The 17,500-nt window shown below is 39.3% G+C and overlaps 1 protein-coding gene across 1 annotated transcript in view; it reads right to left on the bottom strand.

Annotated features, from left to right (window-relative positions):
- Positions 1-15,495: 15,495 nt before the first annotated feature.
- Positions 15,496-17,500, bottom strand: part of KIAA1715 (KIAA1715 ortholog) — a 37,922-nt gene continuing 35,917 nt past the window's right edge. Inside the window, exon 12 of the mRNA XM_010283748.1 lies at positions 15,496-15,692. Coding sequence (XP_010282050.1) covers positions 15,496-15,692 — 197 coding nt within the window. The remainder of the gene's footprint in view (positions 15,693-17,500) is intronic.

The following is a 17,500-nucleotide window of genomic DNA, read 5'->3' as shown; positions in this document are numbered from 1 at the left end:
GAAACCGAAGGGCGCCAGCCCCCGGAGCTCACCCAAAGGGCACGCGCTCAGCACCGGGCTCCGCTGCTCGCTCCTGAAAGGCGGAGGACTCCCGGCTGGCAGGGGGTAGGGACTGCCACTGCTGCCCACGGGGCACGGCCGGGAAGTCTTACGCCCCCCACCGGCCCGCTCTCAAGAGCTAAAGACAGATGCTGCCATTTCAAGGCGCTGTTTGTAAGCATTCCTACACCGCAGCTGACGAAGGCCCACGCGCAGCAGCGCGGTGCGGCGGGGAGGGGAGGTGCGACAGCCTGGCACCGGACACCGGCTGAGGGCCAGGAGCCGAAACGGGCACGTGCTGCTCTCGGGGAGGGGGTTGTTTCTCGCCACTGAGGCGACGCCGCCAGCGGTAGCTGCTGGTGGTAGCCCACAGCCTCCTCGGCGCGCTCCGCCTCGCGCGGGCAGCATCGGGCGTCTCCACGGTGCAGAGAAGCCCCAGTCTGGCACAGCATCGATTTTGCTGTTAACAGTCTTCAGTCATTTTCCTGCTCGTTTGTTTTTGTTTAGGTGCTCCAACAAAAAGCAGTAAGTTAGTTATGTCAAGTGCAGAACAAGAGCAAGGCCCCGCGTTTTCCCACTGCAGGATAAGCAAGAAACTTATCTTTGTCCAGCGCAAACACTTTCTCATACCAGAATAACCACCACAAATACCATGTAATTGTTGACATATGAGAGCTTTTCCTCTGCATTTCCCAGAGCTTCCCACGATGCCTTGGCTAAGATCCTCTCTGCAGTAACTTTTACACTGATGATATTTTTTTTTCTCCTAACAAACTTTGCCAGCTGCCTGGAAACTCCGGGCAGCAACCAACCTTCTCCAGTCAGATGCTGTCTCCATATTTAAGCCCTTGAGAGTATCCAAATTAATGGAAAACTGCCTGTATAGGGTCTGGCAGGGATGGGGTTAACTTTTTTCGTAGCAGCCCCTTCCAGTGCTGTGTTCTGGATTTGTGGCTAAAACAGCCTAACAGAGCAATGTTTGGGGTGTCGCTGAACAGCGCTTGCCCAGCCGTAAGGCTTTCTCTCTTTCCCACCCTGCTCCGCAGCCAGTAGGCTAAGGGTGGGCAAGAATAAATCTGCTGGAAGATTTAATTACTTTTGACAGATTACTAGCAAATGAGACTCACCTTTGCAGATTCTCCACCGCCACTCAGCTCTTTAACCATTAGTAGCTCCTCTGCATGTTGCTTGAGCCACCAAGGAGATCTGGGATTTAAGTATAGGTCAGACTGTACATAAAGTTTATAGATATTATTGATAAACACTTCAATAAGTTAATCAAGTCTTAGTCAGTAGTTGTTTTGGCTAGAGAGTGCATATCACCTCTCTAGTAGAATTTATCTCACAGATGGCATATTAACTTTTTATTAATCATAACAGGAACTTGACTATCAACTACGGCCAAGCTCATGCCTGTGACAGAACAGTGACATGTTCTGCAATGGTCAGTTCAAACCCCAGAGGACAGCCTGCCCCAGCAGGAAGTGCTTCCAGGAGGAGAACCACAGACTTCAGTATTTGCCGTGTTCTCTCTACCTGGCGGGAAGTAGCCCAAAGGTTTTTTTGGTGCCTTGCTTTTTTTTTTCCTGGTGTTTCCTGCCCTGACACACACACACACACACCCCCCCCAGTATTTTTTCATTCAGTGAAAAATTGAATTAATCTGTAAGCTCTCTAGAGGCACTCCTTAGAACTCCAGTGAGTAATAATTAAAAAATAATTTAGCTGCAGTCCTAGCATACCTTCAGCATAAAAGACAGCAAACAAACAACAGAAAAGTGCCTTTTCTCTCTAAGATCTCCTGGACTCCTACCTTACGTGGAAAATGACGCCCATTGCCCATGACCAAAGAACTTTCAAATAAGCATTACAGAAACCATTAACTGTTTTATCAGAAATGCTAAACAAGTAATTCAATTCGTAATTACTTGGACAAATACCACATTAGAACAAGATTTCTGAGGAAACAAATGATGCAATAAAGTCAGGTTCAATAAAATCATGGTGATATCCCCTCATGGCTATGCATAATGTCCTTGTCATTAAGAAATGAAAAATTACTGGTGGACAAATCATGCTGTATTGAAGCACTTGAGCCTTTTGCCAAAGTGAAACCTGAAATAAATCTTGGGTGAGTTAGTAACGCTTGAATTTTTTAGGACTTATTACTACCGTGTTCATTCCTTCTTATATTTGCTGTACAGAAGTATCCATTTGGATTATTAAAAGTGTGTCATGTTCTCAGTTATCACCACCGTCATTATATACGACAGTGAACACATATAACCATAACACAAAAACTAACTTTTCTAGAATTCTAGCCCTGACCCTGACAAAAACTCCCTACCCAAGACATTTTTCATTCAACGAACAGAGATCCACTCAGTGAAATGCTATTAGTCTAGTAAACCCTTTAAGAGTTCATTTTTTGTTCAGGTATTAAAATAAAATACCAGGTAATATTCCAGTGTTGTATAAGTTCGGAGGGAAGAGTTTAGTAAATCATTATTTTTGTAATGGCTGAAAAAAAAACAAATGCTTTTTTTGGTCACTACTAAACACACACGTATTTACAAAATACATACGTCTTGTGCTCTGCTGACATACCACAGAATTTAGCCTGAGATGGCATCCATTGACTGAGAATCCTTACAAAAATATCATTAAAGTTGGTTTTAACCAACTCTGTGGAGAACAGAAGTCCAAAGCATAACAAGAGAGCCTTGAAGACATACATTCTTCAAACACAGCCGAAAGCCCACTCCCTCAACAAGCAACGTTTTGGTAGATGTACAGACACACACTTCCTTAGCCAGTCTTGGGCAACGGTGCATTTGTGGAGCCATGACATCACATTTCTCAACCCTGCTGCCCAGGGAATTTTTTTTCCATCTCAGCTTTTAGGTCAGTGAAAGAAATTAAGAGCAGCGTCAGCATCCTTACACTGAAGAGCGCACTTCGGGAGGCCACAAGGCTTGGAAGAACTTCCCTTCCTGCTCAGTGGGCCAGCCTTTTGGCAGAACCTGCAGAAAGCAACGGCCAGGCAGCACGCTTGTTTCCTTTATACCCCCTGCCCATAGGTACCTCACCTGTGGAAGGCTCCCATAACCCTCAAGCTTAGCGTTCCGTGGGGCACTAAGGGCTCAGGGGGAAACCTCACGGCTTTCACCAGGGTACGCTGTTCCAGAAGGGTAGCTGGGTGCCCTGCTATCAGCTTGAGTCTTCAGCTATTTAACACCTTATAAACACGTCTGTGTTTAGCAACTGAGCTTTTTGATATTTGATAATTTCCATCAAGCTACCTTCTGAGCCCAGAAGCAAAGATAATGGAGAATCAGCATGAGTTTCTTTGAGGGAAGGTAAAAGGAGAGCGAGACATATTCTTGTGCATTTGTTACTCATATTTTTGGGAGTTATAGAACTTTAGTTTTGCAAAGCAATTTTCTGACTTTCACTGACAAACAAATCTGATCTGAAAAATCTTACATCAGCAGGGTTGGTTTGCAGATGTTATTTGCACCATTTATTTATCAAAAATAACTAGAAAATGTTTTTAAAACATCATTCCAGACTGTACAAATAGGAATGTGACATGGGCTGTCTGTTTTACTTATACTGTTTTACTGCTTCATATTCTGAGCAAACAGAGAGGCTATTTTCCCCAGGGGTTCAGGAGGGCATACTATTTCATTTCTTCAGAAAATTGTTTCTCTGGATTTCAATCTTTTTAGCTAGATATGACAAAATATTATATCAAGAACACTTATGCTTTTTATCAGCTCTATTTTCAAAGCATAAATAATAGATCAGTATACATTTAAGTCAGGTGACCAAGTCTTATTTCAGAAATCAAATAAGCATTTTGCAATTTTTAAATGATGCTGTACATTTTCACTATAGTATCATTATGCCTTTAAAATGCTTTCAAAAGACCAATTTATAAGCATGGAGCAATTCTGAAGATATTTCACTAGTGTTAATAATACCTCACTCAGGTGGCATTCAATTTTCTGAATCCTTGGGTTAATGAGGCAAATAAATCAAAATTAAATTGGCCTTGGAAAAAAAAAAATCAAGCAAAATTGCATCTATCACATTATACATCCTGAGACTCCTTCAGTATGGTTCACAACGGCTAACAATATTCCAGTCTCAGATCCATTACACTTACTCATAACACAGTCTGAGATTTTGAAATCAAACAGATCAGACTTCATGACTAGATGTACATAACACCTTATTGGAACGTATCAGGAGTATTCACAAGAAGTTGCACACAGTTTTAGTCGAGTACTTTCCATGAAGCGTCCCTAACTTTCAGCTGCCCACCGTTTGTTCAATAATCTCACAAAAACTCCTTCCAGGAGGATTTCACCGTTGCAAACCGGTAAGTTTTAAGATAAGCCTTAAAAAGAAAATACATTCTGCACCCAGGTTGTCATTCACCATCTATTTAAAAAAGCCCCAGCAGCACACAGCTGTAGCCAAACAGCTGAAACAAACAAAAATCCTAGCATTTTGGAAAAATAAATACTTCTAGTCATATTGCTGTAGTAGGAATGGTGGAAAAAATATTACTTTCACTCCCTTCTCAAAAATATGAGAGAAAGGAAATATTTTCCAGATCCTGTAAGAGGGATTCTACTGTTGGGGAATACCAGTGTTGCCAGTTCTTTAAATAAAATGGTTAATAATATACAATACAGAGAGGAACTAAAGATGCCCAAGTTGTTATCAAAAGTAATAAATTCAGCATGAGCAAACAACAATCAACAAACACCGACATGCAATGGACACAGCGGCTGCCATTGTTTTGCTGCTGTTACCTGTAGCCCATGCACTTCTCTACCCATGGAATCCCCTGCCCGCACAAGGGCATCCTTTCTCCATAAGGAACTTCCTACAAACACAGAGCCCCAGTTGAGAAACAAACTTCCACACTGAGCTGGTGTAACCACCTTCATCTGCTCAATCTGCTGCATAGACTCAAGATTTCCATATACACACTATTTACATTTCTTTAATGGAAAACACTGCACAAAAGTAGGTTGGGCATTTTTCTTTCTTTTTTTTTTTTTTTTTTTTACAAACTAAGCTAGTACTATTAACTAAACTTAATGAAAGTACGCAAAAAAGCTTGAGGGTTTTTTTTTGTTGGTTTTTTTTTTTTTGAAGTAGTTAAGAGCCCACGTGCCCTTATGGGGCACAGGTTGAAAGCAAAAAGGAACAGCACAGAAACATATTTTCACAATTTCCCCAGGCAGCACCTTCCTTGTGGCTTTGCAAAAAAGCTTGTATGGCCAAGAGCTTGATTAGGAGTAACTTATGTGATGATCTAATACATGTTTTGCTTTTCCTTCCAGAGAACAAATGATACCACAGACAGTCAAGAATTTTCTAACTGTTGCTAGAAAAGTAGTAAGAAAAATCTGTTGGAGACACCCTTCCATTCTGATGAAGCTTTCATTACAAAAGTTTTTAGGTTTATTGTCAATCTACAACTAGTGTGTATGCACAGCAAACGAGCAATCTCCGCAGCCAGGAGTTAAAAGAGAAAGCTGCTTTAGAGAAAGCACTCGCCCCTCTGCTCATGGCAGATTTGAGAGACGGGCTCCATTCAGTCCCCATCCCACATAAGCAACCTGGGTCATCTGCCTCCTGCACCAGGGTCCCACAGCCAAACTTTGTTGGGGACGAGGGGTTCCAATTTCTGACAGCTTAAAGAAAACCATTCCAAAAGGCGTTGATTTCACCTCAATATAAAACAAAATATGCATTTTCCCAGTTCCTGAACTAAGTCAGTGCCTAACTCCAAGCATGCCAACACCGCTCAGTGCTCAGCTGCTGAGGAAGCAGATATTTTAGAAGACCAAGAAGTTCTATTTCAAGTTATTCCTTCAAGTTTTGGTCATGACAGACAGCATTGGTAGAAAGTCACCACTCAATGGTTACTCAGTTGCTTACCCGGAAAGACACAGTAATTTTATTCTGATTTTTTAGTCCACAGAACAGAAGTTGCAACTGCTGTCAGTCCTCTTGAGGCTTTATGCATTTTGGCAAGGAGTATCGACTTGTGTCTTTATAGCACCTACCAGGCAGTGGTTGTGCACTATGGTTACCCAAATAATTTTTAACAACAGGTGAGGAAGAAGGCTTGGAAACTAAACCAAATGTATCTTGATCTGCTATTGCTGGAGCAGCTAAAACAGCCTTTCAGATCAGTATGTGGTGCAGGTCCGAGAGACTCTCATATGTTCTGAAAGGCACTTAAAAGCATCTAAACTTGCATTACCATCATGCACGTAACCAACTCTTATAAGTATTATCATGGGAACAACATGAACACATCAACTGTTTGCAGGATCAGGCTTTAACCGTAAATCAGAATATGAAACTTAGATTACATTAGAGAACAACAAAAAGGGTTAAAGGAACTCTCCCCGAAAAAATTATTGTAAGGAGGCCAATGGCATAAGACTTCTTTCTACCACTGAACCAACCTTAATTTAAAAGCCAAGATTCATTTGAAAACATTCACCTGTAAATCAAAGAGTCCCCAAAGATTAATTTCTGCATTTACACTATTTGCAAAATATATTTAACTTAGAGGCATCCTTTTCTTCCTGAAATAATTGCTTACAAGATGAGAACTAAAACACAATCTCAAGTGTAGTAAAGGTAATTGCTGCACTTACTGCTTGTGTCACGTTGATGTATTACTACGTATCAAAGGTCACAGTTCTGTACTCATACATTATCAAATTTGAAAGAGCAATATTCGATTCCGACCAACCTTTAAACTGCCCAGAATGTGTGCGAAAATGGAGGTCGGGCTAACTTGAGTTTTAAAAAAAATGAACCAAAGTTTCGGAAGCTGAAGGGTCAATCAAGCCAGACTGACAGGGTTAGATGTCACTTCTCTGCGCCTAAGACTCCCTTGGATTATCAATGAGGTGCAGTACACTGATCACAAGCTAAAGCAGCTGTGCTAATGAAAATGAAACAGTCTGAAAAAATTAGGTAATACAGGCCTGTGACACAGGGCAGCACCTTGTGGACAATAATGCAGGAATAAGGACATAAATCACCATTTAGATACAAGTTTTGTTGCAATACCCACCCTGAAATGTATGTGTCTACAGAACAGCAGGCCAAAATCAGCGTCTCCACAACTCCACAGCCTCCTCTGAAGTTGCCGATTTTTTATACTGAGTCAAGGCAGGTTTTCCGTGCCTCTACTTCAATGCACACACCGAATTTTGCAGTCGTATGCCAGCCTGACCTTTGAGGGCGGGTGGCTGGCTCTTCGTGCCATGAGCCAGGAGTTTGCACAATTGGTTGTAGCACAGATAAATGGGTCTTATCAGAACCTACTCAGCCTTGAACAACTTTCTTTTCCTACATATATGCCAGTCTAACTGGGGCGGGGGGCTGCACTGAAGAAGCTGGGGCACCCTCATCCTTGTTTTGGTAACATATGAGATCCTTTAAAAAATTAAAAAAAAAAAAAATCTATGAAAGACAAGTACAGCCAGCACAGAATGAACTACTAAGCAGAATCATCACCTTAAAACAGTAAATCACTACTATGCAGCCTGACTCTTATCCCAGCCATCATCATAATCCAGATCAGATGAATATTCAATAGCTTTTTCCTCAAGAAGTTACATACACAGCAAAGGCAGCATGTATTAAAAACAACAACCTATATAATTTGATTTCATACTCTTTAAAGTTTGCTTCACTGGGTAAAACAATACATTTCAAAAGGGGAGCACAAATTTAAATAATTTCTCAGTTACAAGCAGAAAAGGTAAGACAGACATTTCATTAAGTCTATTAGACCCTAAGAATTCACACGAATTAATGTCTTTGCCATTGATTTTAATGAAGTTTCAACTGCAGGTGATGTAACCTCTGGTCAAGGCCACAGCTAGGATTAAAATGATACTTCTGATTAAAGATACTGTTTATAGCGCATAAACACACATACCCTTTACCAATGCAACAACTAGGCTATTACAACAATAAGAACTTGAACTATAAATATACAGGATCTCCTGTTTAAATAAAAGCTCAATATACAAAAAATACGATTTCAAACATTCCTCAAGAAATGACAACTTTCACATTTCTTCTAAAACATCATTTGAAATCATTTTCTTAAAATGCATTTTCTTGGTGCTTTTGTAAAATGTTTTTCTTTGTGTGCTGAACAAGTCAAAATTAAGTTTCGTCAGCTGAGTAGTACTGGAAGCGATGCAAGGAATTAGAGGGCAGACCATTTCAGGAGAGCTGGAAGGCCTTTGTTGCTTGAGTTTTCTACAAATCCAGCATCTCTGTTTTCATTTAAGCAGCAAAACGGAGAGAGAAAGAGAAAAATAATTATTATTTCAATATGTTTCAAATTTAGAGATGAATTTGAATTTACAAATTGGATACCCAAAATTGCCAGATCTCCAGTATCCGCACCCCTTGTTTTCTCCTATACCCGATTATTTCAGGATTTTGCTGCATGTCTTTCTCTCTGGCAGTTGCAATCTGCCTTTTGCAAGTTATTTTTGTCACACAATAAAAGGAGAACACATGATTTCACAGTGGCAAAGGCTTATGAAGCCCTCCTGAAAAACATTAGTAATTGTTTACCAAGAATCCTAGCAGTACCCCACTAGGTATGTATAGAGGCAGTCCTGAAACAGGTTTATTTCTACAGTGACTACAGTGAGAAATAACTAGTATTAAGAGAATCGGTCAGGACCCTCCCTTCTATGCAAAAATTAAGTCACGATCAAATTGATTTCATGCAACCTTGAAAGGGTTATATTATGATTCAGTGCTTTAGATTTTGCACTGTTGTCAAGTTAGATAATCTATCAAGAATCTTAGAAGTGTTTGCTTTAATCTCAAAACCCCATGGTTTGAGAGCAAATTATGGTATAATCAATAAGTTTCATTTTAAAACCCTTCTCTATCCTGCCCATCATACACCTCTCTAGGTCTTATTCTTGCAGAGAAAAGATTGAATGTGACCTGACAGGACCCCAGAGAGGTTCACAAATCAAAAGCAATGGCGAAGAAAAGTCAAATTCCTTGAGACTCACATTCTTAAGGGACAACTCAATTTTATTTTATTTTTTAAATGCTGGAGCGTAGCAGTTCCTACTGTTAAACGCTATTATAAGAAATTCCCACCTACTCAGGATGCCATCCTTTCCTCCACAGAGCCAGAATCCCGAGCATGAAGTACACTTAATTTCAGACTACCAGACACAGTCTCAAGCATGGCACACTTCTGATGGAAGTGTAGTTTGTCCTCTGACAGCAGCTTTGGTGCATTACTACACAGCAAGACCTAGAAGACAACCACCCTGTGCCAATCAGACCCCTAAGAACATTAGCACTAGAAGAGTCAGCTTTAATTCCTCACCTTCATCGCCCTCCACAAACTTGACACCTGGGAACTCTGCCTGAAGACTACACGCTGGGAGAGCGCAGCGCTGCCACAGAGCAGTAATTAAGAGTTTCGCCAACGCTTTCCTTTCGGTGAATCAAAGCTTTCTGACAACAGCCAAAAAGCTCTTCTGTGAACTGATCCTGTCACTTAACGCATTCTTAAGCAAAACCAGGAAAGGCGCACACCGTTAGAAAGAATCCATTGCTCACGGAGTGATCTGCTATTGCCCTCTTGTTCTCAAACGCCATTTTAAACCTTATGCCTCCTGCAAGGCTATTTGCCCAAATTATTAGAACATTCAAACTTCCAGTTTGAGTTATTCATAGAAAACTTACTTTCCTCCTAGCGTTTATGCACTTGATGTATTTGTAGCCTTTTTTTAAATTAGTTTATATTAGACTTGTGTCTTCCAGACAGTCTCCTATGCACTACAAACATAGGTGAAACTTCAGAGGCTCACTACACCGGAAATCTGGACAGGTTTGCAACTATCAATTCAAGAAAGTAACTGAAGCATGAGACACTGAGATTTGAGGCACTAACTTTTAATCATGTGACTAGACAGGAAAGAACATCTTAAGAGGTATTAGGCAAAAAAACAATCCGCAAGACACAGAAGGAAATGCAGGCCTGAAGATTTTGCTTGAGAACACCCAGTGAACTGGTCAAATGATTAATTGCCAACAAAGATGCAAAATAAACCTTCAAGGGGGTGGTTCTACTAGAACATACACAGAGAGGCCATTCCTTACCCCATAGACAGTCTCCCTCATTGTGGAAGACCTAACAAAACCTCATTCCAGAAGCAGTTTATCTAGAACTTTCTTTACATCCAGTACCCTTGTACCGAATATGTTCAGACTTTATAAAGATTAAGACTTTTGAAGTTTTTAATAGCAGATTTCACTATTGAATAATGAACAGTTTCCTCTGGCCTACTTATTCATCCATCACCACAGATCCACAAGTGTACAAATATTGCTAAGTTCAGAACCACGCACCAGAGAAGTGTTTCTCCTAGCCTTCGAAGGTTAATAATGTTATAAAAATTAATTACTGCTACAGTTTAACTAATCCTAGAAGTAGAAAAGAATTTCTAAGTTTTTATTTTTAAATAAAAAGGATAAGAGCAACCTTGCTACCATCGTCTCTAGTAATAGCTAGCCAGTCTTATTTTAGCGAGTTAATCTCATCTGGAATTAACTCTAAAAAAGACAAGAAGTTTCTCTGATATGACTCATTGTCACGAGTTGCATCCTTATAATAATTGCATCCTTATTATTTCTGACATAAGAACATGGTATTAACCTGGGGTATGTGCTGCCATGTAGTAACAGCCAAACCCTGCTACATTGTCTGGAAAATCTTTTCAAGCTCTTATCTTTTTTCTCTCTTAAGACCTTGTTCTGACAGACAAACCCACTCTCCCTCCGACCCCCCAATCTGCTTCACTGTCGTTCTTTTCTTTAAATCCTTCCATTGGCTTCTACGCATGCACCACGTGGCGTTCAACTTTCTTGTTCTTGACTTCAGGGCAACCATATGCGCCACTAGTTATAAGCTTTTGATAACCTCTAGACCAGTCCATAAACCACCAGCTTCCACATCATCTTTCTTTGCCTTTCCTTGTGAGCTTCTGCTTTTCCTGTGTGTAGGCTCAACAGCTTTCTTGAGACAAACCATCTTCAGACCAAGTTTCCACTAAATGATCTATTTCTGTCAAAGTGTCCAAGGGTAATCAATTGTGTTCTCCTTTACAATAAATAATAGAATTTGAAGTAACATTCCCTCATTTCCCTGTTCTGCAGGCTTATTAGTAAAACTTAAATTTGACCAACTGACTCATTTCAATTTATTTTGAACTAGAACACTCATTTGTCTTTCATGGCAGATTTTACATAGCCCAGATAATTTCTCCCTAATATATAAGCTACATCTGAATAAAAGGAGACCTCTAATTATTCACACTACTTCAGAGGCAATAAAAACATGGCACTACCAAGCTTGCCAAGTATTACTATCCCACTCAATTTTGCTTTTTATCCAGGCTGCAGCACGAAAGGGGGCTTGTATAACACCTCTCAGAAATGAGATTTTCACAGGAGCAGGCTTTTAAATAATTTTGAAAAAAATAAGAATCAAGTACACACTAGGAAGTCAGAATACAACAAATCATGGAACCATAGCGTTTGGTATATTTTTCCCTCTACCTTCTTCCATCTCATCTTTTGAGGGTCAGTCTGCAGTTGGAGTAAGTATCCCTGACAATTGCTGTACCTTTTCGCTCTACATACTCTTACTTCCAAGTTTTTTGGTGTTAGAAAGTTATGACTAAGTGTGGCTGCTGCTGTTCACTGGCAGGTATTTTTGGATTTCAGTCACAACTCCTATTGGACAGGCATCTTTTACTACTGACACACTTGCAGTAGACAGAAGCCAAGAAGCAACGGCTTCAGAAACAGAATCCTCTTCTCACATTCCTATCATGTCTGGGGCACACGGACTTGGCAGAAGTAACATGAGAATGCTTACTGTAAGTTCAGGAAAGCCCAGAGTCTATTACCTATCGTATGTATCTCCCTGAGCCTGAATTCACTTACAGACCAATTAACCCTCTACTCTCACTTGCTATAGCTGATTAAAACCCTGAAAATGTAAAAAGTTAAAACCAGATCTTTCTCTACCAAAATACCAGGACATCCTTAACACCTTTTTCAAGCCTTCTGTTGTGCTTTAACCCCAGACAGAAACTAAGCACCACACAGCTACTCACTTGCTCCCCCCAGCAGGATTAGGGGAAGAAAATTGGAAGGGTAAAAGTGAGAAAAATTGTGGGTTAAGAACAGCTTAATAATTGAAATTTATTATTATTTAATGAAAAGGAAAATAACAAAGAGAGAGAAATAAAATCCAAGACAGACAAGTGATGCAAATGACAACTGCTCACCAGCTGCTGCCCGATGCCCAGCCAGTCCCCAGCAGCAGCCCCCACAGCTTTATTGCTGAGCATGACATCATACGGTGTGGAACATCCCTTTGGTCAGTTGGGGTCAGCTGTCCCGGCTGTGTCTTCCCCCAGCTTTTTGTACCAGCCTACTGGCTTGTGCCATCCTACCCCTTGACTCTGTATAAGCACTGCTCAGCAGTAACAACCATCCCTGTGTTATCAACACTGTTCCCAGTGCAAATCCAAATCATAGCTCCATCCTAGCTACTGTGAAGAAAATTGACTCTACCCCAGCCAAAACCAGCACACCTTCTGAAGCAATTAATGGCAACACCTGCTTGGACACTTTTTTCAGTATGAAAATCTTTCAGAAAAACTCCACCATGCGCTTAAAACTCACTTACTCTTCCCCTCCTCAAAAATTCTAGGTAGTCTTAGGTCTCATAAAGCTAGGTTTTCACATTTTAACAAGTTATTTGTTTTCATATCAGGTTGACTGTCTTTACTTCATCCTTCAGTGACATATTAAACAGCAAGTATCAATCATTGCTGTGGCAAGTTGCTAATGTCACATTTAATGTTGGAGGAAACAACACTTTCCCGTTCCCCCAACTCATACCAGATACTGAGTCTCCTTTTTCAAAAAAAAAAAAAAAAATCAGATTCCCAACCACCTAAGAAGAATCAGTTTCCTTGACAAAAGCTGGACATCTGAAAATAGACATCTTCCAGATTAAGGAAGAAATTTTAATATACAGCTCCAATATCAACAGATTATTTTATCAGCCAATTCAATAGATACTACATGCATTACAGCTCAGTGTTTGCTTGTCATGGGAAGGACCTAAAATTACGCTACAAAAAGCCTGACAGTTAAGATACACATTTTTAAAAGGAAATAATACATGGGCCTAGAGTAATCTTACTTTCTGAAGTGACAGTAATTCATGCATTCATATCCCATATGTGGGATCATAACATCAAATTTTATTTAGTTTAGTGCTTATACTGTAAGTACATCCAACAACTTACTGTGCTGAATTACTGAAGTATTCTGTGATTTTTTTTTCTTTCTCCAAATAAATTAGTGAGGTACAAAATGCAATGTAGAGATTAACATCTGAAAGTCTTACAAAATAGTGAGTAAACTCTGTCACCTCCCAGGCAAAATTATTTCTATTTTAAGGAAGTTCTGGAATATAACATACATTCTCTTAAAATATTAAAGCTTGCATTCCCCTATCACTTTGTACCCTGTACTTTTCTCATACTGTTAAGACATGTTTGGAAAAGGGACTGTTTTTCTATGTATTCTCATCTAAGACAGTCACACACAAGATGGTTACCTGTTTTTACTAATTGTTTATGTAAATATAGACAAACACCTGCAAGTATTCCTTTAATCACATGTCTGCTTCCTGCCTATTAAGACTACTAATTAAAATATGAATTGCAATTTAGTTAGTGAACCAGGAAAAAATGTCACTCATCTAAATACAAACCAAGCTGGATTCTGACTGATATAAGGGGTTGAGCTTCTAAACTAACCCCAGAGAATCAGAAAATAAAGCATATATTTGGAAAAGAAAATTATTCATTGCTGTTGACATAATTATGTCTCGTATAAAGACATAGATACTAAGGTCACATTTTGAAACATGTTTTTCTTGTAAAGGGCTTTATGAGCTACTAAGATTTAGCTTTTTGCTGCCTTTACACTGTAAAACCAGTTCCCTTTGGGACCAAGACAATGGATACAAAAATGTTTGTAAGTTTTCCCTTCCCTCCATACAGCGAGGTACACAGAGAACATCACACACAAAACTTTTATCAGAACTATTCCTAAATCAACCAAGCTACACATGGTCAGCATTTATTTAAAAAAAAAAAAAGTCTGATTGATTTAGGCACCTCACTTCCAGGCACCAGAAAAATTCTAGTCCAGATTCCCAGCTGTTATATTTAATGTATAACAAGTGTCCTTAGCTTGAAAAGTTATACAATAAAAAAAGTACAGTTTCAGTAATCCAGCAGCAAATATTCATTGTCATTTTAACAATAAATAGTATCAACAAACTCTGGGCACTGTTAGGAAAGTCTTTTGGCAAACGCACATGCGCTTCCCCTATTGATCAGGGATCTATTTCTATTGTAACAAACCCACCTTAGCTACATATACACATGCTCCTTTTAAAGTGTCATATGCCTTCTGAACTTCCACAAAGTAACTGTAGAATAGCTGCATACAGCAGATCAGAAATTCTGTTCAGTTTTAGAAATCACAAAGCAAGTATTGCTTCTAGATGTCTTTATTTTCCTTTAACAAAATACACAAAGGCACAAAATTCACTTATATCTTGTCATTATTGTACAGGTATAAATAGTGCTTTGTATTCAAGTACAATCAAGTGCAGAGACTTTCTATATTTTATGTAAACACAAAACAGTTTTGTATGTATGTGCCTCTGGTTCATCTGCAATGCAAATACCAAAGGAGATGCCATTTATCTGAGTGCCATTTAACTGAATTCTGTCAAAAAGTTAGACAATTAATAACATTAACACCACTGTAATGACACTTCCATACACTTAAGTCATATGTCGGATGACGCTTTAGCTTGTAAACATCTGTGTATTTAAGGTGTAGTCAATTCATTTTAACAGGGAAGCATTAAAAAGTATCTTAAGTTCACTAGACTAAACTTACTGGGTCAGCTGCTGCCAGTGATTGTTCTTTATGTGTGACAGCTAAAGAGATGTCAAATTATAGGTCACCCTTAGCAAAGCGTATACTTTGAAGTTTCTAAATATGCAAACTGAACAATGACTACAACTGTTAGACTTCAACCAACTATACATTCTGTGTGTTAACTTAAAGACACATGCTTAATTTACAATACCCACTTTTACACATAGCTTTGACATACTGTGGTAGTTGAGGCAGTTTAAGCTCAAGCAAGATTTTTAGGTTGTACCATTAAAAAAAGCTCACCTGAATAGTAACAACAGGCATGAACAAAGCTAAAAACTAGCTACAGAAGGCACTTGAAGTACTTTATTCTGCTTTCATTAAAGATTCTTCACTTGGTTCAGCTGAAACAGACTCTGAAATAGAGTCTTCAGTTGTTGAAATGTTTTCTGCTTCTTCTTTTTCAACTTCTTCAGCTAGCTTATCATTTAGCTGCTCAGGACTTGGTGCTTTATCATCGGTCTCATTTGTCTCAATGATCTGGGCCGTATCCTCTTCAGATTCTGAAAAAAATAAATAGCCATTTCCAGAAATGAAGAGGTAGCTAATATTCTTAAAGAGCAAACAAAACGACATTTTGCAGTCACACACAGGCTTTGACTGTGTGTGACTCACAGTTCTCAACTGCTAAAAACTATTTTATTTTTTTTAACGAGAGGGTCACAGGTAAAACCTGTAAAATTTAAGAAAAAAGAAAATACTATGGAAAACACTTAAGATCCCACTATGAAAATATTATGTATTATTTTTATATGTTCATCCTCAACAGATTCTTTCTAAGCTTGTTCATTAATTTGAGACTGTGTCAGAAATAAGACATGATGGTAATTCAGATTCTTTGTGCTTCGTAGTAGAAGTTTTACCAACTGTATAGCTTTTTCTAAAAAAATTCAATCTGTATGCAGAACCTAAACATTCTATTTGGTGGAAACTACTTTAGACATAAGGAGCCAGATAACCAGAAAAAAAAAATATTAGAACAATCTAGTTCTCAACATGTCAAAACAGCCAATGACAGTTACTGCATATTCTCAATCTTCCCACAGGAAGTATAGGAAGGATACACAGGAGTATCTTTACTCTCAATCTGGGATGGGATTTTCTTTGATAACAGGCATATTTTGAAGATTAATCAAAAATATTTATCAGGAGTACTACCTCTAAAGAAGTAAATTCTAGCTTCACAACAGGATTTCAGTAGCGTATGAGAAATAACAGATAGTCACATTTTGAAATAAGCATAAGCACTGAAAAAGTGAACACTAAGCATTGCACTAAATGATACAAAGGTACTGTAGAATGATACTATTCATGGCAGTTTATTGACTAGTATTAGTCAATACTATATAGCATTAATACATATTGTGAAGGCAAATGGTTTGTAAAACTGATGCAAATTACAGCTCAAAAATGTTAACCTTATCAAATGTTTGTAATTTCATATTTATCAAAACATGTTGAGGGTCTGAAAGGAATCAGACTGCTTCAGGCTCTAGCTTCTCAGGTCACGACCGACAAGAGTAGCTGCTGCACACCATTGTCCAGCAGACCTGGTGCAACTGCTGTCAATCACCAAGAACTCAAGACCTCTCCTCCCACACACAGTTCCATCTAGGTATTTCCAGGCTCCACTTCAGACTGCTCAGTGCAGCCCAGCTTCTCCATTTCTTTCTCTGATCTGATCTTCCATCTTAGCAAGTTTGCAGCCAACTTACCTGGTTCAGCTTCCTCCCCTGCTTTCTCAATCACAGACTGCTCAACACCTGGCTTGGCTTCTTGTTCCAAACTTTCTCTTGAGCCATCTGTCAGATGGTCAATCCTCCTACTTCTGCCCAAGTAAATTAATGTTCCCAGTTTCTTTCCAGATTATCCCACTCTGCCTTCCTGCTCTTCAATTTCCATCTTGATCCCATCCCAGGCTGTGCTCAATCTTTATCTCCCAACTGTCAGTTTTCTTTGTCTCATCTCTGCATTTTTTCTTCAGCCTCAAATCCTATGAATAAGTTTGTGCCTCCACACTTGAGTTACATTCCTTCTTTATTGCTGCTGTTCAGGCTTGAGTCAAAGAAAGTATAGGATGTGAGAGACAACTCCATGCCCTCTCAACTCCATACAGGGGGGTTGGGACTAGATGACCTTTAAAGGTCTCTTCCAACCCAAACTATTCTATGATTCTATGATTTGTAGCATAGCCCAACCATTACTTATTTACAGGTTTTCAGTCCTGCAGTCCTCAGCTGAATGACACTTAGCACTCTGCAGAAGTGACTCATTCTTACCGAGGTAAGAAGTGCCTATTCATTCAGTCTGA

Source organism: Phaethon lepturus, unplaced genomic scaffold (genome assembly GCF_000687285.1).
Source record: "Phaethon lepturus isolate BGI_N335 unplaced genomic scaffold, ASM68728v1 scaffold20533, whole genome shotgun sequence".
Classification (NCBI taxonomy): Eukaryota; Metazoa; Chordata; class Aves; order Phaethontiformes; family Phaethontidae; genus Phaethon; species Phaethon lepturus.
This window is presented reverse-complemented; position numbering and strand designations above follow the sequence as displayed.